Here is a 26271-nt window from a genome sequence, read left to right as displayed (position 1 = left end):
ATGAAATTTTAAAATGAAATGGGAACATGTAAAATTTGTTGTATTGATGTTTGCACATCTAGTAATAGGTCTCTACTATTGGCCAAATGCAAAACTTCATTAGGCAAAAATAGATGAAGTGATCTGGGTTGCTGACTGTATAACTGGGTTAACTATTCTGGGTTCAGCTATCCATTAACTTTATAACATGGTTACTGACTGTATATCTTATTCGCCATAATTTGCTATTTCCACTTGCACAACATTAGCAGCCTCCACCCCTGCCTCAGCCCTTCTGCTGCTGAAACCATTATACATGCCTTGGTCACATCTAGACTGGCCTATTCCAATGGCCTCCTTTGTTGGCCTCCTATCCACCTCCATCCATAAACTCCCGATTTGTGCAAAACTCTGCCACTTGTGTCCTGTCCCGCACTGAATCCCATTCTCTGTCGTCCTCACTGACTTTCACTGGCTCCTCATCTCCCAATGCATTGTCTCGCCCTACCTCTGCAAACTTCTCCAGCCCTATAATCCCGTCATACTCCATTCTTCTGCTTCTGGCTTTCCATTCTCTTTCCCTCCCTCCTCCCCGTTTCAATTTACATTTTAAAGACTGAGAGCGATAGATTTTTATAGGGTATGAGTATCAAGGAATATGGAGCAAAAGCAGGTAAATGGAGTTGAGGTACAGATCAGCCATGATCTAACTGAATGGTGGAAGAGGCTCGAGGGTCTAAATGGCTTCCTCCCATTCCGCTATTCGACCACCTCAGTCCTACTCTTTAGAAGTCTCTCCCTTGTGGGAGAGAGTTCCACACTTCTACCATCCTTTGCAGTGTTTCCTAACTTCTCCTGAATGGCCTGGCTCTGATTTTAAGGTTATGATCCCTTGACCTAGACTCCCTCACTAGTGGAAAAAGTTTCTGTCTATCAAAATCCTAAAAACCTCAATCAAATCACCCCTTAACCTTGTATATTCCAGGGAATACAAGCCTGTGTAATCGCAGCTCGTAATTTAACCCTTCGAGCCCTGGTAGCTTTCTGGAATCTGCACCGCATTCCATCCAATGCCAATAATTAGCAATTATTCCGTAAAAGAAAGACTTGCATTTAAGAAGCGCCTTTCACGACCTCGGGACGTCCCACAGTGCTTTACAGTCAGTGAAGTACTTTTGAGGTGTAGTCACTGTTGTAATGTAGGAATGCAGTGTTTGTGAGGTTAGGCCCACATGTAAAACATTTCTTTTTGCTTCACCTTGTAACATTTGCGCCAGACAAGTGCCAGGCAATGACCATCTCCAACAAGAGAGAGTCTAACCACCTCCCCTTGACATTCAACGGCATTACCATCGCCGAATCCCCCACCATCAACATCCTGGGGGTCACCATTGACCAGAAACTTAACTGGACCAGCCATATAAATACTGTGGCTACAAGAGCAGGTCAGAGGCTGGGTATTCTGCGGCGAGTGACTCACCTCCTGACTCCCCAAAGCCTTTCCACCATCTACAAGGCACAAGTCAGGAGTGTGATGGAATACTCTCCACTTGCCTGGATGAGTGCAGCTCCAACAACACTCAAGAAGCTCGACACCATCCAGGACAAAGCAGCCCGCTTGATTGGCACCCCTTCCACCACCCTAAACATTCAGTCCCTTCACCACCAGCGCACCGTGACTGCAGTGTGTACCATCCACAGGATGCACTGCAGCAACTCGCCAAGGCTTCTTCGACAGCACCTCCCAAATCCGCGACCTCTACCATCTAGAAGGACAAGAGCAGCAGGCACATGGGAACAACACCACCTGCACGTTCCCTTCCAAGTCACACACCATCCCAACTTGGAAATATATCGTCGCTGTGTCAAAATCCTGGAACTCCCTCCCTAACAGCACTGTGGGAGAACCTTCACCACACGGACTGCAGGGGTTCAAGAAGGCGGCTCACCACCACCTTCTCAAGGGCAATTAGGGATGGGCAATATTTGCTGGCCTTGCCAGCGATGCTCACATCCCATGAACGAATTAAAAAAAAAACACCTTCACACTAGTAAATTTTGCAGACTGGAATTAGGGACAATAATCTTATATCTGCTGCTTCCTCTTTCAGACGTTTACTGCACAGAACCTTTCCGAATCCCTTTTGCCGGGAAAGTGGAATTCTGCTGCTTCGATAAAACTGGCACTCTGACGAGTGATAACCTGGTGGTCAGAGGGGTTGCTGGGCTCAGGTGAGCATTCTTTGTTTTCTTGCCAATTTTCTCCCCTCCCCTTCTGAAGGTGTTGAGTCCTTCCTGGGGCACAGCTGCAAGGGTGCTGGCCAAACTGCAGTATTCCCAACTCCCCCGCCCTTTCTGCGTTCCTCCAATTCTGGCCTCTTGCACATCCCCGATTTCCATTGGTGGCCGTGCCTTCAGCTGCCTAGCCCTAATCTCTGGAATTCCCTCCCCAAAACTCTCCACCTCTCTCTCTTCCTTTCTAAGATGTTCTTTAAATCCTACTTCTTTGACCAAGCTTTTGGTCACCTGCCCGCCTATCTCCTTATGTGGCTCGATGTCAAATTTTGTCTGATAATCCCTCATGTGAAGTGCTTTGGGATGTTTTACTACGTTAAGTGCTATATAAATGCAAGTTGTTGTTATGCTATATATCATTTGATGTGTGAGTACCTGAGAGAATGCTTTGCAGCCTGTTTCCAAGCCTGTCCCGTTTTGTATCACTGTCTCCCACTGAATGCACGGTTTTACTTGCCTTCTGATGATTCTTCTCCCTCCGAGGAAAGTTGCTCCCCTGTGCCTGGCTGAGATTTGGAGCTTGCTGTGCGTGTATCGTGGGGTGATATAAACACACCCTACTGCTGTGCAACCAGCGCACACTGTCGCCAGATTACGCTGCCTCATCTCAACAGTCATCAATATTTATACGGACACTTTGAAACTCTTTTAGCTGCAGTAAAGCATGTGTTGATCGCAGTCGATAGTATAACTAGATGCAAAAGTTTGCATTCCGTTTCAATATGGAGTTGAAACCCACCTTGCGCTGTTGGGACAGGGCATTGATATGGGGTTGTAGTAGTAAAATAAGACACCTCAGAGGTCCCTAACCTGTTGTAAATGGAATGCAGTTCCAGTGTTGTCAGTGTGTTTCTCTCCTGTTTCCTGGGTGAGAGTAAAGTCCCCCTCCTCTATTTACATTTGAACTTGGTCAAAGTGTAAAGATATTTTCTAAAATTAGAATAAAATCAGATTTCCCCCACCCTTCGATTCTTGGAAGCTAGCAATTGTCAGCAAAATATTCCACATTGATTAAAGTAAGTGACTGATGAGAGTCCTCCTGCCTCCCAAAGCCAGGTAGAAAAAGCTATTATGTTGGTGACCTGGTCGGATGTCGTTGTCATACACTGAGGCTCAGGGAAGCATCAGGAAAGTTATTGTGTTGAAGAATTTAATATAACTCTTAGTCAGACTACGAGGGAAATCTAAATCTAGCCATAAGGGTACTTAGAGTTCTGTCAGTTTTTCTCCCCCCTTTAAAAAAAAAAGCTCTGATTGAAAAATGTAGGAACCTTGTGACCTGTGCCCTGGGAGAGCAGGTTAATTCAAGAAGGGGCCTATTGTTCAGAAGACAGACAGGTGCAGCCAACTCCCTCTACATTAGGTCACGCTCATAAGAGAGGAGATGAGAGATGTCTGAGGGCTCGAAGGCGGTCCTTGATCTCGATCTGCATGCTCACCCACAAGAACTTTCAGTCGGTGTGCGTTACAGTCACGGTACAGTGTTTCATTTGTTGGAGTTGGAATGTGGAATGTTTTTTTTTAATCACAACTGTCACTTTTCCATGTCCTTTTCTCTTAAAGCCCCAGGTGCCCAGTGTGAAAGTGGCGTCGATGAGCGTCTGTGTCCTTGCATTGGCATCTGCCAGAGCGCACACTGTCCTTTGACTACGCCAATGCCATTGAGCGGTGCCTGCTGTTGGAAATGGTTTGGACTATTGCCAGAGATCCTATACTCAAATTGTCAGTGTCAGGGAATCGCAGGACCATTTTTTTTTTGTGTGAATTTTGAGCTTCAGGTGAGGGATGTCGGAGCTGGGCAATGGAATGTTCTCTTATTCCTGTCCTCCAGCACCAGCATCAAACAATCCCAGGGCAGGTAAAGCACAGGTTAGGTATGGAGTAAGCTCCCTCTACACTGCCCCATCAAACACCCCCAGGACAGGTACAGCATGGGTTAGATACAGAGTAAAGCTCCCTCTACACTGCTGAATCATTGAAAAACTTGTTTTAGTATGGAGGTGGTCAGGTGATCTGATCATGTGCTGAAATACCCAAAATTTTGATTGTTACATTGCTGTGAGCAGGACAGGCTTTGTACGTTGAAAGTTATTGAGCAGAAGCAGGATTTGATGCGATGGGGGTTTAATCTGGTGCAGCCTTTGTTGATTGACCTTTCTTTTGACCTGCGCAGCTGATCGAGATGGATTTGTAAAATGCCAGCAGTCAGATAGTCCTGAAACAGTCTCTGCATAGTTGGAGGCAGGTTCAATCGTGGCTTTCAAAAGGGAATCTGATAAGTACTTGAAGGGAAACAATTTGCAGGGCTGCTGGGAGGGGCGGGGGAGTGGGACTAGCTGGATTGCTCTTGTAGAGAGCCGGCACGGACTCGATGGGCTGAATGGCCTCCTTCCTCAGTGAAGAGATGCAGATTCTATTGATTTCATGAATTGAAACTTTTTTTTCCTGGTTCATGCTCCTCCCCAAGGGAATACATTTAAAACAGATCCTAAGTTATTCCCGTCGACTGCGGTACAACTATTGACTGAAATAGTAGATTTTCAAACAAAGTGCAAGAGACACTAGTTGGCTAACGAGTTGTTTTCAGTGGCCTACAGTGACCCCTAGAGAGCCTTGTGGAAATTGCAGTCATGCTGCACAAAAATAAAGTGTAGCTACAGCAATTTTTTTCTAAAACTTTTCAAACAGTTGTCTTTAATCTGTATTTTTAAAAACGCAGTTTATATTGATTTGTTTTTCTTAGACTGCCTTCCCTTCCTTTTGTATTCACTTTTAATAACCTGGGCTGACACTGCAGTACAATATTGAAGGAGTGCTGCATTGCTAGAGGTGCCATCCTTAGCGTGTGACATTAAAATAATAAAAAATGGCATTATAGAAATGGTTGCGTCAAATCGGGAATCACAATTAAGCGAGTTGCAAATAAATGGGTACGAGCGTATCGCCTAAACAAACCGATCGACTGGCCGGTCATCTCATTGCAGTTGCTGGCTGATTGGAATGGCTGTTGCATTCTCCCACCGAGGTCACTGCATTTCAAAAATAAGTTGTTGCGAGAAGCACGCGGCGACATTTCGATGGGGAGTTGAGGTGCTATATAATGTGCTGTATCAATGCTATTCTTTATTTTTCTTTTTAAAGTACTCTCTCTTGGTCGTCTTATGTGATATTTGTTATTCCTCCTGCTAGTATCTATGTTGGAATCATAGAAGCACAGAAGGCGGCCATTCAGCCCATCATGCTTGTGCTGGCTCCTTGAAAGACCTATCTAATTAGTCCCACTCCCCCACTCTTTCCTCATAGCCCTGCAAATTTTTCCTTTTCAAGTTTATATCCTATTCCCTTTTGAAAGTTACTATTGAATCTGCTTCCTTCACCATTTCAGGCAGTGCATTCCAGGGCTTAACAACTCGCTGAGTAATAAAATTTCTCCTTATCTCCATATATATATCTTCCTAGTTACCTCCATCCTTTGGCTGTATTTTAATATCTCCCAACCCACATTGTTTTATCTCTTCCCACACTCCTCCCAAGCTGGTGTTTATGTATTGTTCACCCCATGTTGATATAAATAGGCCCTCCATTTTTCATTGGCATTTATATATCACCCCTTCCCCTCCCGTGGTGGTATTTATATAACTTTCTCTCTCACTTTGTTAACTGTATCCATGTGATTTATGTCAATTAGTGTTAATTGTATTAGGTGGTGTGTATCAAATGGGGCTCTCCTGTATCCATATATGAGAGCTTATCTAGGGTGTGGTGTGTGTAATGTGGATTTCTGTGACTAAAAGCCTGAAAGTAACTGAAGACCAGGCTCTAGTATTCTATCCGTCACCGCCGGACTATCCAGCTTATAACACTCCTTAACCTCCATTTCCTTCCCCTCCCCTACCCTACCAAGCTGGTGTATATTTTTCATCATCACTCCTGTTTCCAGCAACATCTGTGGTTGAGAACATAAGAACATAAGAAATAGGAGCAGGAGTAGGCCAATCGGCCCCTCGAGCCTGCTCCGCCATTCAATAAGATCATGGCTGATCTGATCCTAACCTCAAATCTAAATTCATGTCCAATTTCCTGCCCGCTCCCCGTAACCCCTAATTCCCTTTACTTCTAGGAAACTGTCTATTTCTGTTTTAAATTTATTTAATGATGTAGCTTCCACAGCTTCCTGGGGCAGCAAATTCCACAGACCTACTACCCTCTGAGTGAAGAAGTTTCTCCTTATCTCAGTTTTGAAAGAGCAGCCCCTTATTCTAAGATTATGCCCCCTAGTTCTAGTTTCACCCATCCTTGGGAACATCCTTACCGCATCCACCCGATCAAAGGTGAGTGACCTGCTCCCAGTCATCTGCCAATGTTCTTTGACTGGCTATTAGTATGTGGCAACAGCCTGAGGCGATTTCTCTTTTTTTTTTAAATCATCCCTTTTCCAACCAGAAAGTGCTGGGCCTCTGCTTGGTGACTGCTTGACTGAGACTGGGAACTGGGTAGACAGAGGGACTGATCTTTCTTTACCACAGTGCTGCACATTGCAATTTCTCTCTGCTTATTATCTAGTGCGGATCCTCCAGGCATCATGGGGTGGGCTTGATGGACCAGCTGGTCTTTTCCTACCCGTCATTTTCATATGTTCGTATTTAGGTCTTGATGACACAGCAAAGTTACTGGACTAGTAATCCAGAGGCTTGGAATAATATTCCAGAGAACCTGAGTTCAAATCACACCGTGGCAGTTTAAGAATTTGAATTTAGTTTTAGAAAGCTGGTATCGGTAAAAGTGACTCTGAAGCTGCCTGATTGTCGTAAAAACTCAACTGGTTCACTAATGGCCTTTAGGGAAGGAAACCTGCTGTCCTTACCCCATCTGGTCTGTATGTGACTCCAGTCCCACACTAAGGTGTTTGGCTCTTAATTGCCCCCTGAAGTGGCCCAGCAAGCCACTCAGTTGTATCAAACTACTACTCAGTACTTCAAGAAGAAGGCCTACCACCACCTTCTCAGGGCAAATAGGGATGGGCAATAAATGCCGGCCGTGACAGCGACGCCCACAGCCTGAGAATGAAAAAATACCCAAATGATGCAAGTGTTGAAGCTCAACATCTCATTCCCTGCACAGGATCTGTTAAACAATGTGTGACCTTAATTTGTACTCGGGGACAGTTACTAACTAAGGAGTGAGCATCTTTTGTTGCATTTGTGGCTATTTAACACAGTTTTGAGCAAAGCCGTATTGCATCATAAATCTGCAGCAGCTGCTGCAGAGACTCCTCAGACTCTACTATATTTCCAAATGTGCAGAAATCTTGCATTGCTGATACTGACTGATCTTTGTGTCCTGATTCAGGGTTTTTTCACCAGTGAGGCAGCAGCGCTTAAAAACAAACCTCCGCACCCACAAAATTTGACAAGAGCAAACCAGTGAGAGCACGGGGCTGAGTTGTTGGGGCTCGGGGGGGTCAAGTCACCAGGGCTCGGGAGCTGCAGTTTGGATACTCTCGCCTTGCTCCCCTGGGTGTTTTTTTTTAAATAAAGACTTTATTTACTTCTAGTTCAAGTTGGTCATTTGGGTGAGGTAGTTTATCTTTTTTTAATGTGGAGATGCCGGTGATGGACTGGGGTTGACAATTGTAAACAATTTTACAACACCAAGTTATAGTCCAGCAATTTTATTTTAAATTCACAAGCTTTCGGAGGCTACCTCCTTCCTCAGGTGAACGATGTGGAAATGAAATGAGGATTTCATTTCCACATCGTTCACCTGAGGAAGGAGGTAGCCTCCGAAAGCTTGTGAATTTAAAATAAAATTGCTGGACTATAACTTGGTGTTGTAAAATTGTTTACAATTATCTTTTTTTAAAGCCCAGCAGCAGTCAACTTTTTAAAAAAAAAATCTTTGTGCAGAGTGAGGTGTTATAAACTGGATAGCCAGGTGGTAAAGGATAGAATACTAGAGCCTGGTCTTCAGTTGCTTCCAAGCCTTTATTCACAGAGCTCCACATTACCCACTCCACACCTTAGATCAGCTCTCTTATAAATGGATACAGAGAGTTCTCAATTGATACGCGCCACCTGAATACAATTAACACTAATTGATATAAATCACATGGATACATTTAACATGAGGTGTTAAAATTCTGAACCGAATGTACGTTCATGATGCTGTATTTAGAACGATAATAGATGTTTGTACTCGCAGGGAGGGGAAGGAGTTGGTCCCGGTGTCTGAGATCCCCCTGCAGACACACCGGGTGGTGGCGACGTGTCATTCGCTGGTACAGATGGACGATGGGACTTTGGTCGGTGATCCCCTTGAGAAGGCGATGCTAACTGCAGTTGACTGGACACTTACAAAAGGTGAAAAGGGTGTTTACTATTTCCACCAATACGGTGCTGTGAAGGTGGACACATTCTCCCATCAACTGCGTCGGCTACCAATACAAAACAAACGTTTTTTTAAAAAAAAATCTTTTTTGAAAATACTCAAACATATATGGTGATTTCATTAATGGTTCTTCACCACTAACTTGTTTGTGTCGCTCTATTACATTTGTTTTTAACCTTTATTAACAAAATCACAAACCTACAAAAATGACGAACAAGAGATCCACTGGTCCATCCAGCGTGTCCCACACAGTCATGATTCCTTATGCATCACAATACAGCCACTCCCCACCCAGGACCATATAATCTCAGTGCTTATTGACACCATTGTGTCAGTCAATGAGTTGGAGGCTGGGCAGAACTTATGGCAGGACTCTAGTTCGTAAAGACTTTATAAATACAGCAAACAACTCATGACCGAAACTACAGCAACTTCTCCTGATAAAAGCAGGGTGATTTCTCTAGCAAAGTGCAGTGAGTGAAGGATAGTTACATAATACAAATTATGTGTGTAAAATCAATCCCAGCCACTTACAGCAGTTCAGTCTCCAGGCGTGATTGACAGGGAATTACTCAATCATCTCCATTCTGGCCGAGAATAGTGGTGTCACTGTATGCAGCCGTTTCTGACTGGGGTGGAGATCACCTCGAACAAGAGGTAGGTATCCTGTTACATAAATCAAGGTCATTGTGATCGTTTGGACTGTAGCCATATAAACTCCTGGGAGAGGCGAAAAACCAGTTTAAAAATCCAGGCCAATTAGTGGGGGGATATCTGGTAAATTCCTCTCTGACCCCTTTAGGCCATCAAAACTATTCCAGGAGATCACAATGATTTATATTACAGGATACCTACCTCTTGTTCAAGGTGACTTCCGCCCCAGTCAGAAATAGGTCCAGCTCTCGCTGAAGGAATTCAGCGAATCGGCGTCCACCACACAAGCTGACAACCTATTCCACAGGTCCAGTGTTCTCTGGGAAAAGAAGAACCGCCTAACATCCAACCTAGTTCTGCCCTTATATAACTTGTAAGTGTGACCCCTGGTCCTCCTAACCTATTCAGTTGAAATAATTGATCTACGTAAACACACTTGTCCATTATTTTATAAAGCTCGATCAAATCACCCCTATGTCTACGCTTCTCGTAAGTGCAGAGTCCAAGCTTAGTGAGCCTATCTGGGTAGCTAAGGTGTTTTAAACTAAGAATGAATCTTGTGACCCTCCTCTGCACCCTTTGCAAAGCCTCAATATCCCCCACCGTGAGGAGACCAAAACTGGGCACAGTATTCTACCTGAGACCTAACCAAGGTCCTGTAAAATAGCATGTTTTGTTTTATAATGAATTGTCCTGCGAGTACAACCTAGAACCCTATTCGCTTTAGCTAAAGCTTCACTGCCTTGGTCATGAACCTTTAGCGATTGATGCAGTAAAACACCCAGATCTCTTTCTTTCACCACTGGCTTTAATTCTTTTCCCTAATAGGATTTGACCTGCCTACGTGCATAACACTACGTTTTTCCAAGTTAAACATCATTTGCCAAACACTGACCTAATCCCCCAGCACACCTAGATCTTCCTGTAGTAGTCGAGCATCCTCTGCAATCCCAGTTCTCCCTCGTATCTTGGTACTGTCTGCAAATTTGCAGATCATTCTCCCAACACCTACATCTAGGTCATTAATGAAAATAGTAAATGGCAAAGGTCCTACACCGATCCCTGTGGGATACCACTGGTGATCGGTCTCCGAGCAGATCCAAATCCATCGACACTCACTTTCTGCCTACGGGGATTCAGCCAATTCTCAATCCACAGCATTAGATTACCACTAATTCTGTAAGATTCTGTTTGTGAGGTACCTTATCAAAAGCTTTCTGAAACTCCAGGTAACCTGTGACTTCAAAAAAAAATCAATCTGGCATGATCTTTTCTAGAAGCCGTGTTAGGTGTCCCTGATTTGCCCTTCTCTATCTAAGTGGTCATATGGAGTATCCCCTAATGATTCACTCGAGCAACTTGCCTATTACTGATATCAGGCTAATGGGCCTATAGTTCCCCGATTCTAACTTAATCTCCCTTTTTAAAAATTGGAACTACGTTAGCCTCCTTCCAGTCTGAGGGAACAGCCCTAGACTCCAGCGAGCTATTAAAGACACAGGCAAGGGTTTTGCGATGTACCCGTCCCATCTCCTTAAAAGACCCTCGGGCGAATATCATCTGGGCCAGCAGCCCAATCTATTTTAAGGTTCCTTATTATTTCTAAAATAATATCCTTTATCTATTTTAATATTAACAATTTCAGCACCACTTACTGCTGTCAGTCGTACATCACCTTCGAGTGAAGACCAATGCAAAAACATTTCCAAACCTGCAATATCGTTTCAATAAGCCAATTTTAAATGTTGTTTTCAGTTGCTTAATGTGCAGAAAAGTTGTCAAATTCAACAGAACATTTTTTTAAAACTTCACCTCAGTGTTGGTGTGCTTTATTCTCCAGATGAGAAGGTTTTCCCTAAAAGTATCAAATCCCAAGGTTTGAAAATCCACCAGCGCTTTCACTTTGCCAGTGCGCTGAAACGGATGTCAGTCCTCGGCTCTTATGAAACGATGGGCTCTGTGGATCTCCAATACATCAGTGCTGTGAAGGGAGCGCCGGAGACACTGCGTAGCATGGTAAGGAGCCTAGCCAGGGCATGGAGCGCAATGTGAATCTGGAGGGACATGTAGGGACGTAGGGGGCAGGTTTCTACTGTTTCTCGTTTACACGGTAAGCATTTGTACAAAGAATGCCTTTTATTTCACTATCACACAGCAGAAGTCTTATTTGTTTCCCCCTCCCATCTCGCCCACCCCCACCCCTGCTGCAACAGTTAATTGTAAACCAGAGTCGCCTCTTACTAAGTGACGGTGTGTGCAATTAAGTTAATTGGCAAAAGAACCAAAGGGGAGATGAGAAGAATTTTTTTTACACAGCAAGTTCTTATGATCTGGAATGCACTGCCTGAAAGGGCGGTGGAAGTGGATTCAATAGTAATTTTCAAAGGGGAATTGGATAAATACTTGAAAAGGAAAAATTTGCAGGGCTTTGGGGAAAGAGCCAGGGGAGTGGGACTAATCAGGTAGCTCTTTCAAAGAGCCGGCACAGGCACAATGGGCTGACTGGCCCCTTCTGTGCTGTATGATTTGATGTCCATATAAAGTCAAGGTGGCTCAGCTCATCCTGGCAGTGAGTTAGGCTCTCAATTCCCACATGCGAATTCCATGTCAGAGTTGTTGTGGTGAGGTTGTAGAAATACCTGCTTCCTGCGGGGGAGTCACAACAGGGCCCAGGTCTTACAGATGGGTTAGTTAGGACTGGTTTTGGGAGCAGGTGACCCATTCACTGTTGATGGGTGATGTCTGGCACTGGACAGTGGAGGAGCCTGGGGACTAGAGGATAAGAAAAGTTAAATCTTCAAGTGCAAGCTATGTAAAAATATTTATCTTTTTAAAAAAAAAAAATCAGAAAAGTTTTTGACTACATTTACATTGTAGCCTTGACTTTTGGTACCAAATGCCATAATCTAACTCCATCTTTGACCATGAAAATTTCTGGAGGCTACTAAAATATTATTCTCAGTTGTGAGCCAGTGTTTAAAAAGTGAGGGATAGAGAGCCCCGTGTGACTGGTTAGATTCTGCATTATCTTATGGAAAGTCAGAAATTGAATTACTAAAACCCTAATTTCCATTTTTTGCAGTATTGTTTCACCCGTCCTGGAACTCGCTTTGTCATGCAGCAGTTCCACTGAGATTGGGTCACAGATAGAGCAGCTCGGGGTGGCTCACTTTCCTTTTTTTTTTGTCCTTCCCTGTGAGGAAGGACATGTCCTCACACTCAGTGCTGACCGCGAAGGTCTTGGCCACGATTGGTAACTCACCGTGTGAGAGAGTTGGCACAGAGCCATCTACTGCTGTACCAGGTGCTTATAGTAACGCTTCAGGAATCTTGTAGTTAAATCCATCACTGGTTTGGTTTTATGCATCGTTTTCTACATGGTTTCATTGATTCTGTCATATATCTGTTTGTTTTCTAGTTCTCTGAGCTTCCCAAAAACTATGATGCTGTCCACACTGAGATGTCACGAGAGGGAGCGCGAGTATTAGCCTTGGGATATAAGGAGATAGGATACCTCACTCATCAGCAGGTACAAATATGCTTCTTGTACTTATGACCTTGGCTCACATACCAGCGGGTAAACCTCTTTATGGGTAGAATTAAGAAATAGAAAAGGATTTAAGACTGTAGTGGGAATTGTGTATAGGTTCCCTAGTAGCAGCTGTAAAGTGGTGGAATGTATAAATGCAGAGATTATACGAGCATGTAGCAAAGGCAGAGTGGTTTTAATGGGGGATTTTAACTTTCATATAGATTGGGATAAGCAGATGAGCTCATGTCATAAAGGTAATGAATTTCTTGTGTGTTCAGGACAGTTTTCTGCAACAATATGCCCTAGAACCAACAAGGGGGCAGGCCTTATTCGATTTAATGAGTGATGAGCCAGATTTAGTTAACAGCCTAATGGTGCATGAACATTTATCTAATGGTGATCGTAATATGATCAAGTTCAATGTTGAGTTTGAAAGGGGGAAACCGGTAATAGCTCCTAAGATTCTAAATTTAGGTAAGGCCGACTTCAACGGGATGAGACAGAGGCCGTCCACAGTAAACTGGGCAAATCTGTTAATGGGTAAAATGACAGCTGATCAGTGGGAGAAGTATAAAGAACAGTAAAGGGTGACAAAACAGATAGTAAAAGGTACCAAAAAGGAGTATGAAAAGAAACTTGCATGGGATATCAAAATCAGCACAAATTTTTATAATTATATTAGGAAAATGAGGATGGTCAAGAGCAATGTGGGCCCCTTAAAAACTGATAATGGTGATATTGTAAATGAGAAAAAGAAATGGCAGACATGTTAAATAAATAGTTTGCATTGGTATTTACAGTAGAGGAAGAAGATAGCATGCCAGACACCCCAACTAAACTAATTTTGAATCGGGGACGGGGACTCACCATTAATGTAAGCAAATTAACAGTAATGAAGAAAATAATGGCAGTAAAGAGTGACAAATCCCAAGGACCAGATGGTTTCCATCCGAGGGTTCTAAAGGAAGTAGGTGAGAACATTCCAGATGCCCTAATTATAATCTTCCAAAGTTCTCTGGATCCAGGAACCATCCCTTTAGATTGGAAAATTGCACGTTACTCTGCTATTTAAGAAAGGTGAGCGAGGGCAACCAGGAAATTATAGGCCAGTTAGCCTAACATCTGTTGTCGGGAAATTACTAAAGACTATAATTAAGGACAGAGTGACTGAACACCTTGAAAATTTTCAGCTGATCAGAGAGAGCCAGCGTGGATTTGTAACGGGTAGGTCGTGCCTGACGAACCTGATTGAATTTTTTGAAGAGGCGACTAAAATAGTTGACAGGGGAATGTCTATGGGTGGTGTTTATATGGACTTACAGAAGGCATTTGATGAACTCCCTCATAAGAGACTGTTAGCTAAAGTTGAAGCTTATGGAATTGAGGGCAAATTATTGACCTGGTTAGGAAATTGGCTGAGCAGCAGAAGACAGGGAGTATGGATAATGGGCAGGGACTCAAATTGGCAGGATGTGACTCGTGGTGTCCCACAGGGATCTGTGTTGAACTCAACTATTCACTGTATTAATTAACGACTTAGATGACAGGATAGAGAACCACACATCCATGTTTGCCGATGACACCAAGGTAGGCAGCATTGTAAGCAGTGTAAATAGAAGCGCAGAATTACAGAGAGATATTAATAGATTAAGTGAATGGACAAAACTGTGGCAAATGGATTTCAATGTAGGCAAATGCGAGGTCATCTGCTTTTGACCTAAAAAGGATAGGTCAGAGTACTTTCTAAATGGTGAAAAGCTCAAAACAGTGGAAGTCCAAAGAGTCTTGGGGGTCTATGTACATAGATCATTAAAATGTACAAGTACAGAATATAATCAAAAAGCTAATGGAATGCTGGCCTTTATATCTAGAGGACTAGAATATAAGGGGTAGAAGTTATGCTACAGCCAAGCAAAGCCCTGGTTAGACCACCACCTGGAATACTGTGTTCAGTTCTGGGCACCACACCTTAGGAAGGATATATTGGCCGTGGAGGGAGTGCAGCATAGATTTACTAGAATGATACCTGGACTCCAAGGGTTAAATTACGATTGGAGATTATACAAACTAGGGTCGTATTCCCTGGAATTTAAAAGATTACAGGGTGATTTGATCAAAGTTTTCAAGATATTAAGGGGAACTGATAGAGTAGATAGAGAGAAAATTTCTGCTGGTTGGGGAGTCTAGGACTAGGGGACATAGCCTAAAAATTAGAGCCAGGACTTTCAGTAGTGAAGTTAGGAAACACTTCTACACACAAAGGGTGGTGGATGTTTGGAACTCTCTTCCGCAAATGGCAGTTGATGCTAGTTCAGTCATTAATTTTAAATCTGAGATTGATAGATTTTTGTTAACCAAAGGTATTAAGGGATATGGAGTTAGGTCACAGATCAGCCATGATCTCATTGAATGGCGGAACAGGCTCGAGGGGCTAAATGGCCTACTCCTGTTCCTGTATTCTGTACAGGTAACTGGCAGGTAGTACTGTGTACAATTCTGGTCTCCATAGTGTAAAAAGGATATAGAGGCACTGGAGAAAGTGCAAAAAGATTTACAAGGATAATACCAAATCTAAGAGGTTACACCTATCAGGAACGACTGAACAGGCTGGGGCTCTTTTAGCTAAAAAGAGAAGACTGAGGGGTGACCTAATAGAGGTCTTGAAGATTATGAAAGGGTTTGATAGGGTAGACGTAAAGGGTTTGATAGGGTAGAGAAAATGTTTGCACTTGTGGGGGAGTCAAAACTAGGGGCCATAAGTATAAGATAATCACCAATAAATCCAATAGGGAATTCAGGAGAAACTTCTTTACCCAGAGTGTAGTTAGGATGTGGAACTCGCTACTACAGGGAGTAGTTAAGGCGAATAGTATAGATGCATTTAAGGGAAGCTAGCTGAGTACATGAGGGAGAAAGGAATAGAAGGATATGCTGATAGGGTTAGATGAATAGGGATGGGAGGAGGCTCGTGCGGAGCATAAACACCGGCATAGACCAGTTGGGCTGAATAGCCTGTTTCTGTGCTGTAAATTCTGTGTAATATTATCCTGTACACGTAATGACGATGTCCTGTACAAGTAACATTGTCCGGTACACGTAGCCATTTTTGCCTCAGACGCCAGCAGTTGAACCGATTTTTCCATAAAGGTAATCAAATTAGTGCTCACACCAGCAAGTTGTTCAATACCTGCTCATTAAAATTGTGCCTCTATTGTATGCAGACTGGGCATGGAACATCAACTTGCATTTATATAAAGCAATGTAGTGTAGTGAAACGTCCCAAGGCGCTTCACAGGAGCGTAATCAGGCGTTGACACTGAGCCAAAGAAGGAGACATTAGGACAGGTGACCAAAAGCTTGGTCAAAGAGGTAGGTTTTACAGTGCATCTTAAAGGAGGAGACAGAGGCGAAGAGGTTTGTGGAGGAAACTCTAGAGCTTAGGGACTAGACGGCTGAAGGCATAGCTGCCGGTGGTGGGGTGCAGGAAGGGTAGTAGAAATCTGGAATTCCCTGCCCCCAAAAGGCTGTGGATGCTGGGGGTCAATTGGAGATCGATAGATTGGGTAAGGGTATCAAGGAATATGGAGCTATGGCAGGTAAATGGGGTTGAGGTACAGATCAGCCATGATCCAATTGAATGGTGGAGCAAGCTCGAGGAGCTGAATGGCTGACTCCTGTTCCTATGTTCCTAGAGTTTACCTGCTAATTTGAGTTTATGGCACAGCACAGGTTAAGCTACGTGGCGCGTTAGAGATGTGCAGTGAGGGTTTTATAGCATTCAGTACACTTCATTCAACAACAACTACTTGCATTTATTCAGCGCATTTAATGTAGTAGAAATGTCCCAAGGCGCTTCGCAGGAGTGTAATCAGACAACAATTGACATCGATCCACATAGTTATTAGGACGAGTGAAGCTTGGTTAAAGTAGCAGGTTTTAAGGAGCATCTTAAAGGAGGAGAGACTTGCAGAAATCTAGGGATGGCATTCCAGAACTTAGGGCCTAGGCAACCGATGGCACGGCCTCCTCCAATGGTGGGACAATGGAAATGGGGGATGCACAAGAGGCCAGAGACCTCGGAGGGTTGTTGGGTTGAAGGAGGTTAGAGGTAAGATTTGAACACAAGAATGAGAATTTTAAATTCGAAGTGTTGCCATACTGGGAGCCAATATAGGTCAGTGAGCACAGGGGTGATGGATGAACCAGACTTGGTGCTCGTTAGGATACGGACAGTAGGGTTTTGGATGAGCTGAAGTTTAAATAACCTGTGTGTGATGAGAGATAATACATGCAGACCTCAAACCTCACATACCCTATCTCACTTTGGAAGGGATGTGATTTTTGTGGGGCAGATTGCTGCATCTTAGCGATTTGTATTTCTGCAACAAATCCTCGCCATGCCCTATCGAGAAACCTTCAGAACAGTGCGTTCCTGAACAGAAGCTTCAGTGGTTGTGGTTGGGTGGGTTGGTGATGTGTTGGGCATCCCAGATATGCTCTCACACAGTGACTGGGAGCTGTACGAGAGTGGCCTGGAGATAACTCCTGATATCGTCCACTCCTGTTATGAAGAATTATCTGTCTAGTGGTCACTGTCCATGTACAATTTGTCCTGAGCACTATTTTGGTTTGAGTCAGTGGAATGATACTAATCGGATCCTGTGTGGTTTCCTGAGCGCAGATTTCACGTTCTATATATATTTTTTTTAAAAATCAGGGAAGGATCAGAATTGATTCCATAACTGTCAGTCGTTCTGATTGCATTAAAATTCACGAGTGAATTTATTACTGTCTGCTTGGGAAACAGAGAGCTTTCATGGGTGATTGCATTGCCTGGTGTGGTACTAAGCCACGGTGACTAGAAGGTCCCTGGTTGGAGCTAAGCTCTGTTACCAGCCAGGACAGTGGTTCCTGTAATCTATGTATTAAAAATTATGTGTCAGTGTGTACTTCACGTCAACTTTTCTCCTTTCGGGTGTCAGCCTTGGCTCAGTGGGTAACACTGTTGCTCGAGTCAGAAAGCCATGGGTTCAAGCCCCATTCCAGACATTTGAGCGCATTATCTAGGTGTTCCCTTTAGTGCAACACTGTCGGAGGTGCCTTCTTTTGGATGAGATTTTAAACTGAGGCCCCATCTGCCCCCTCAGGTGGATGTAAAAGATCCCATGTCACCATTCAAAGAAGAGCAGAGAGTTCTTATGGTGTCCTGGTCAACATCATCAAAACAATTTAATTGGTCATTTATCTCATTGCAGTTTTAGCGACCTTGCTGTACCCAACTTGTGGCATTTCCTACATTACAACAGTGACTATGCTTCAAAATTATTTCATTGGCTGCAAAGCACTTTGGGGCATCCTGAGGTCATGAAAGGCGATATATAAATGCAAGTTCGTTCTTATAAATTCTTGTGTCGACATTTATAATGAAAATTTGCTTATATAAACTTGTCACGCTGTAATTATATCCTCCTGTAGCACCTGATGGGAGGGTGTAATTACTGAGGTAGTTTCCATTATAAATGGGGACATAAGAATTAACAATGTAAATATTAAAATAAGGATAGAATGAATGAGTCTAAAGTAGTGATTGAGATACATCTGCAAGCCCTGGTCCAATTGTCCCCCATCCTGTAACCCACTTCATCTGAAAACTACACTTGGTCTTGATTCTCCGTGTGTAATGCCACAGGAGGTCAGTTGGTCACTAGATTAAAATGACACTTCAGTTCTTGCTATGAGGGATGTAGAAGCTTCTATATTCTCCAACTAGATCTTGGAGTAGTTGAGATTGGGAGTCTTGCGCTACATCTTGTATTGATAATACGGGTTGCGTTTGCTGTGATTATCCTAATGCACAGAACCCTTTTTTGCCTTGTTCACACAAACCACTTTTTCATTGCACTAGGTGTCATGTTAGTGCCGTATTCGAGCATTCAGGGACTTGTTTATTTAACAGGATGTAAATTTGCCTTCCAATATTGCCTGGCTGTCAGCAGGACTGTGTGGTTCGGTGTTTTTGCAGTAATAGCCTTGTTCGCATGGGAGTTAGTGTTGGCAATAGCAGGTTTTTTTTCTTCCCTTAAGAGCTGTTAATTTTGTCCCTGCGTTTCTTTTCCCTCCCACCACAGGTCCGAGAAATAACCCGCGAAGATTTGGAGTCGAACCTGAAATTTGCTGGGTTCATGGTCGTCTCTTGTCCCCTCAAGACTGATTCGAAAGCAGTCATCAGAGAGATCCAGAATGCATCACATCAAGTAGGTGTACCTTTCTATTGGACTGCGGGCAGTAACGATGTTTCCTGCAGGCGGCCTATGGTCAGTAACAAAAGGACCAGTTAGTTTTGGCCAGATGGGCCACTGTTCTGAAGAGTCATGAAGGTCTGTTGGCAAATGAAAACCTCACTTTAGCTCGTGTGTTGATGCATCTAACGGCGAGTTGAGGCTTTTGGGGAGGTGGGCTTCATATGGTCAAGTGCATAAATAACAATGCATGATGTTAGAAACAAATATAATGGCGGCTGTTACTGTTGCTGGACGGGTGATGATCACCATAGCCACGCACTAATATAATTGCGAGTTGACTAACAGACCCTTTATGTTTTTGACTTTTCATTGAGAACTCTCTAGTATTTCTTGCATCTAAAATGTTTGTGATATTGACAAAATATTAATCCCCAGCTAAACTAAACTTGGCCATCAAGTTCATATGCACATTGTACAAATTTAATTAGATTAACTAACCCTTTTTGTGATTTGTTTTTTTCTTTTCTCGTTTATTTTCCATCTCATTCTTCCCCTTAATATGATTTCTCTCAATCATGGTTGATTGGCTCTCTAACATTGTGCGTGTCTTTCATTCTCTCCCTTTTTTTTCTTCTCTTCTTTCACCCTTCTCTGTCTCCCTTTCCCGCTCTGCGCATGCGTGCGCACGCTCTCTCTTCTCCCCCCCCCCCCCCCCCCTCCCCTCTCTCTTGCTCTCCATTTGACCCCTCCCCTCGCTCGCGCTCTCCCCCCTCGCTCGCGCTCTCCCCCCTCGCTCGCGCTCTCCCCCCTCGCTCGCGCTCTCCCCCCTCGCTCGCGCTCTCCCCCCTCGCTCGCGCTCTCCCCCCTCGCTCGCGCTCTCCCCCCTCGCTCGCGCTCTCCCCCCTCGCTCGCGCTCTCCCCCCTCGCTCGCGCTCTCCCCCCTCGCTCGCGCTCTCCCCTCTTTTTTTTCTCTTATCTTGCCCTCACTGTTTCTATCCACGTCCCTCTTCCCCTGCCTCTCTGCTGATTTTCTGTCTCTTTGCAGGTAATAATGATCACTGGTGATAACCCACTCACAGCCTGCCATGTGGCTCGAGAGCTCCATTTCATCCAGAAAGCGCACACACTCATCCTCCAGGCACCACGCAATAAAGGTAAAACCACTCCGTTACCCAATACCCATAGCCTGACATGCTTGATTGAGTTTTAAAAGGAGCAGAGGATGCGCCAGTTTTACTAATCACTAATAGAAATTTGTGCCTATGTGTTTTCATGAAATGCCACTAATACAGTGGGGCTAGATGACCTGCAGATGCATGGAGAATGTATTAACAGGGCAGGGACACTAATGTGCTGTGGGTTAGCGCATACCCTTTCACCTCTGGGACCTGGGTTCAAATCCAGACCCAGGGCAGAGCGGTTGAAGGCTCCTCTGTCTATCGGCTGAAATTGTTTGTACGATTTTAACACAGGTCTTGGATGTAAGTTCTTGCCACCTGGTGGAAGCCGTGGTTTGGACCCAATCCTGACCTAACTTCAACTACAATAGCTTGAGCTAGTAAGACAAGGAATCACAGCTCTGGCACAAAATGATGGAGCCCTTCAGAACACTCTTGCTTCCCAGCAGAGTGAGTTCAGGTTCAGGGAGATGTGCAGGAAATTTCATTTGCCACCAAGTGTTGCCAGGTGTCTTGAGTTTCCTGCGTGTGTATAGGCCTCCTCTTATGAACATACAAACAATTACAGGAAAAGACCCACTGGTCCATCCAGCCTGTCCCACACAACTCCGATGCCTTTTACATCACAATATATATACTCCCCACTCCACCCAGCGCCATGTAATCACCTGGGAAAGGCGAAAAAGCAGATTTTAAAACCCAGGCCAATTAGGGGGGATAATTCCTCTCCGATCCTTACTCTTTCTATTAAGCTATTGACTGAAGCAAAAGAGTGTTGCTACGCCTCTCATTGGGGCACTGACCCCAACCAGGATAACTAGTATAATAAAATCAGAAACAACACTCAGCAGGTCAGGCAGCATCTGCGGAGAGAGAAACGGTGTTAACTTTTCGTCAGAACTGGGATAGCTACCAATAGCCAGGAGTCCTACTCCCAGCCACGGTCCCCACCAAACTGACCCCAGAAACTAAGAAAATAATGAATTGCCGTAATCCCTAAAACTGCATCGATCCCAGTGCAGGAACAGTCACATATTAGTGCACCCCTGTCATAAGCAGGTTGCAATCCAAATGTACAGTGGCTTCATAAAATATATAGGTTGAGCATGCAATAAAAAAAATGTACTTGTATAGATCATGACCTCTAGTGGTCCAGATTGGAAGAACAGCTGTGAAAGTTGCTAATAGCATGAAGAGACTTGGGCTGTGTTAATATCTGAAGGTTTTAACAAGGTCAAGTCTGTGTAATTTCAAGCATTCGCTTGCACTTTTCATTGATTTTATTCATCCTCAAATTTTAGAAGAATATACTTTGCTCTTAAACACAGATTGCGATCCCTGGACTGAGCCTTGTTAACACAAGCCACTATGGAGTGGTCAAAGCTGGCGGCAGATGCCATGTTACATTTTGGTGGGGCCCACAAGGCTATCAATACACCCTAGCTTGTAGTAACTTGATAACTACATGTACAGTACTGACTCATCCCAATCAAACAGTGGAAACCTGATGGCTTATTGTTAAAAAGGGAGAAATAGAAGTTTAGAAGTTTACAACATGGAAACAGGCCCTTCGGCCCAACATGTCCATGTCGCCCAGTTTATACCACTAAGCTAGTCCCAATTTCCTGCACTTGGCCCATATCCCTCTATACCCATCTTACCCATGTAACTGTCCAAATGCTTTTTAAAAGACAAAATTGTACCCGCCTCTACTACTGCCTCTGGCAGCTCGTTCCAGACACTCACCACCCTTTGAGTGAAAAAATTGCCCCTCTGGACCCTTTTGTATCTCTCCCCTCTCACCTTAAATCTATGTCCCCTCGTTATAGACTCCCCTACCTTTGGGAAAAGATTTTGACTATCTACCTTATCTATGCCCCTCATTATTTTATAGACTTGTATAAGATCACCCCTCAACCTCCTACTCTCCAGGGAAAAAAGTCCCAGTCTATCTAACCTCTCCCTATAAGTCAAACCATCAAGTCCCGGCAGCATCCTAGTAAATCTTTTCTGCACTCTTTCTAGTTTAATAATATCCTTTCTATAATAGGGTGACCAGAACTGTACACAGTATTCCAAGTGTGGCCTTACTAATGTCTTGTACAACTTCAACAAGACATCCCAACTCCTGTATTCAATGTTCTGACCAATGAAACCAAGCAAGCTGAATGCCTTCTTCACCACCCTATCCACCTCTGACTCCACTTTCAAGGAGCTATGAACCTGTACTCCTAGATCTCTTTGTTCTATAACTCTCCCCAACGCCCTACCATTAACAGAGTAGGTCCTGGCCCGATTCGACCTCCCAAAATGCATCACCTCACGTTTATCTAAATTAAACTCCATCTGCCATTCATCAGCCCACTGGCCCAATTTATCAAGATCCCGTTGCAATCCTAGATAACCTTCTTCACTGTCCACGATGCCACCAATCTTGGTGTCATCTGCAAACTTACTAACCATGCCTCCTAAATTCTCATCCAAATCATTAATATAAATAACAAATAACAGCGGACCCAGCACCGATCCCTGAGGCACACCGCTGGTCACAGGCCTCCAATTTGAAAAACAACCCTCTACACCCACCCTCTGTCTCCTGTCGTCAAGCCAATGTTGTATCCAATTGGCTACCTCACCTTGGATCCCGTGAGATTTAACCTTATGTAACAACCTACCATGCGGTACCTTGTCAAAGGCTTTGCTAAAGTCCATGTAGAACACGTCTACTGCACAGCCCTCATCTATCTTCTTGGTTACCCCTTCAAAAAACTCAATCAAATTCGTGAGACATGATTTTCCTCTCACAAAACCATGCTGACTGTTCCTAATCAGTTCCTGCCTCTCCAAATGCCCGTAGATCCTGTCTCTCAGAATACCCTCTAACAACTTACCCACTACAGATGTCAGGCTCACCGGTCTGTAGTTCCCAGGCTTTTCCCTGCCGCCCTTCTTAAACAAAGGCACAACATTTGCTACCCTCCAATCTTCAGGCACCTCACCTGTAGCGGTGGATGATTCAAATATCTCTGCTAGGGGACCCGCAATTTCCTCCCTAACCTCCCATAACGTCCTGGGATACATTTCATCAGGTCCCGGAGATTTATCTACCTTGATGCGCGTTAAGACTTCCAGCACCTCCCTCTCTGTAATATGTACACTCCTCAAGACATCACTATTTATTTCCCCAAGTTCCCTAACATCCATGCCTTTCTCAACCGTAAATACCGATGCGAAATATTCATTTAGGATCTCACCCATCTCTTGTGGTTCTGCACATAGATGACCTTGTTGATCCTTCAGAGGCCCTACTTTCTCCCTAGTTACTCTTTTGCCCTTTATGTATTTGTAGAAGCTCTTTGGATTCACCTTTGCCTTATCTGCCAAAGCAATCTCATGTCCCCTTTTTGCCCTCCTGATTTCTCTCTTAACTCTACTCCAGCAATCTCTATACTCTTCAAGGGATCCACTTGATCCCAGCTGCCTATGCATGTCATATGCCTCCTTCTTCTTTCTGACTAGGGCCTCAATCTCCCGAGTCATCCAAGGTTCCCTACTTCTACCAGCCTTGCCCTTTACTTTATAAGGAATGTGCTTACCCTGAACCCTGGTTAACACATTTTTGAAGGACTCCCACTTACCAGACGTCCCTTTGCCTGCCAACAGATTCTCCCAATCAACTTCTGAAAGTTCCTGTCTAATACCATCAAAATTGGCCTTTCCCCAATTTAGAATTTTAACTTTTGGGCCAGACCTATCCTTCTCCATAGCTATCTTAAAACTAATGGAATTATGATCACTGGTCCCAAAGTGATCCCTCGCTAACACTTCTGTCACCTGCCCTTCCTTATTTCCCAAGAGGAGGTCAAGTTTTGCCCCCTCTCTAGTCAGGCCATCCACATACTGAATGAGAAATTCCTCCTGAATACACTCAACAAATTTCTCTCCATCCAAGCCCCTAATGCTATGGCTGTCCCAGTCAATGTTGGGAAGTTAAAGTCCCCTACTATTACCACCCTATTTTTCTTGCAGCTGTCTGTAATCTCCTTACATATTTGCTCCTCAATTTCCCGTTGACTATTTGGGGGTCTGTAGTACAATCCTATCAACGTGATCTCTCCCTTCTTATTTTTCAGTTCTACCCATATCGACTCCGTGGGCAACAAAACTAGTATTTTAATATGTTAGAATCAGTGGGTCACACTTCAGTCATCACACATTGTTACAGCTATGTAACAATTTTAAAATGCTGGGTATTTCTGACCTGTAGCTTGAAATTGACCAACACGTTTCAATCTGCAAAGTTCACTGACCAGACAGCAGCTCAATTCTGAGTGACCTCTGCCCCTGTTTACTTAACACTTACCAAATATGCTCCAATCCCCATCGCGGTCTGGCGGTGAGATTGCCCATTACCTGTTCACATCAACTGTACCTATTAGAAACTGGTCTGAGCAGCAACAGATAAGACACGGTTACTCTGGTTCTATTTTCTTTGCTGTTTATCTGAATGGAAACTGTTCTTTCATAAAATGTAAGGAATCTTACAACACCAGGTTATAGTCCAACAAATTTATTTTAAAATCACAAGCTTTCGGAGATTATCCCCTTCGTCAGATGAATGAGTGAAAAGGTTCTCAAATCGCGTATCTTATACTATGTTGGGACAGCATCACACCAATCAAAAAGTGTCGTTGTTATTCAAACAGGCCAGTCACGGAGAACAACACGTCCCAGTACACTGGATATACATTGTGTCGATTACACAGGCAGGCAGAAAGAAACTCAAAATGGCAGAGAGAGAGAGAGAGAGAGAATTTTAAAAAACATATAATTTTTTTCCCCCCTTTTTGCTGGTGGGGTTACGTGTAGCGTGACATGAACCCAAGATCCCGGTTGAGGCCGTCCTCATGGGTGCGGAACTTGGCTATCAACTTCTGCTCGACGATTTTGCGTTGTCGTGTCTCGAAGGCCGCCTTGGAGAACGCTTACCCGAAGATCGGTGGCTGAATGTCCTTGACTGCTAAAGTGTTCCCCGACTGGGAGGGAACCCTCCTGTCTGGCGATTGTTGCGTGGTGTCCGTTCATCCGTTGTCGCAGTGTCTGCATGGTCTCGCCAATGTACCATGCTCCGGAGGGCATCCTTTCCTGCAACGTATGAGGTAGACAATGTTGGCCGAGTCACAGGAGTATGAACCATGTACCTGGTGGGTGGTGTCCTCTCGTGTGATGGTGGTATCCGTGTCGATGATCTGGCATGTCTTGCAGAGGTTACCGTGGCAGGGTTGTGTGGTGTCGTGGACGCTGTTCTCCTGAAAGCAGGGTAATTTGCTGCGAACGATGGTCTGTTTGAGGTTGGGTGGCTGTTTAAAGGCGAGCAGTGGAGGCGTGGGGATGGCCTTAGCGAGGTGTTCGTCGTCATCGATGACATGTTGAAGGCTGCGGAGAACATGGTGTAGTTTCTCCGCTCCAGGGAAGTACTGGACGACGAAGGGTACTCTGTTGGTTGCGTCCCGTGTTTGTCTTCTGAGGAGGTCTATGCGATTCTTCGCTGTGGCCCGTCGGAACTGTCGATCGACAAGTCGAGCGTCATATCCCGTTCTTACGAGGGCGTCTTTCAGCGTCTGTAGGTGTCCATCGCGTTCCTCCTCGTCTGAGCAGATCCTGTGTATTCATAGGGCCTGTCCATAGGGGATGGCCTCTTTGACGTGGTTGGGGTGGAAGCTGGAAAAGTGGAGCATCGTGAGGTTGTCCGTGGGCTTGCGGTAGAGTGAGGTGCTGAGGTGCCCGTCTTTGATGGAGATTTGTGTGTCCAAGAAAGAAACCGATTCTGAGGAGTAGTCCATGGTGAGTTTGATGGTGGGATGGAACTTGTTGATGTTATCGTGTAGTCTCTTCAGTGATTCTTCGCCGTGGGTCCATAGGAAGAAAATGTCGTCGATGTATCTGGTGTATAGCGTTGGTTGGAGGTCCTGTGCAGTGAAGAAGTCGTGCTCGAACTTGTGCA

At 44.3% G+C, this 26271-nt stretch overlaps 1 protein-coding gene and 1 long non-coding RNA gene across 2 annotated transcripts in view; one reads left to right on the top strand and one right to left on the bottom strand.

Annotated features, from left to right (window-relative positions):
• atp13a1 (ATPase 13A1) overlaps positions 1-26271 on the top strand; it is a 93819-nt gene that overhangs the window by 40264 nt on the left and 27284 nt on the right. The window contains exons 12-17 of the mRNA XM_067973184.1: positions 2091-2211; positions 8476-8633; positions 11156-11331; positions 12734-12844; positions 18976-19101; positions 20135-20243. Coding sequence (XP_067829285.1) covers positions 2091-2211; positions 8476-8633; positions 11156-11331; positions 12734-12844; positions 18976-19101; positions 20135-20243 — 801 coding nt within the window. The remainder of the gene's footprint in view (positions 1-2090; positions 2212-8475; positions 8634-11155; positions 11332-12733; positions 12845-18975; positions 19102-20134; positions 20244-26271) is intronic.
• Positions 8277-12648, bottom strand: LOC137304545 (uncharacterized). The gene is made up of 3 exons (XR_010958589.1): positions 12578-12648; positions 11955-12087; positions 8277-8707 (listed from the first exon to the last, which is right to left on the bottom strand). It is a non-coding gene; the product is annotated as an uncharacterized lncRNA (long non-coding RNA).

The sequence above is a fragment of the Heptranchias perlo genome, chromosome 37, assembly GCF_035084215.1.
Source record: "Heptranchias perlo isolate sHepPer1 chromosome 37, sHepPer1.hap1, whole genome shotgun sequence".
In the NCBI taxonomy this organism is placed as follows: Eukaryota; Metazoa; Chordata; class Chondrichthyes; order Hexanchiformes; family Hexanchidae; genus Heptranchias; species Heptranchias perlo.
This window is presented reverse-complemented; position numbering and strand designations above follow the sequence as displayed.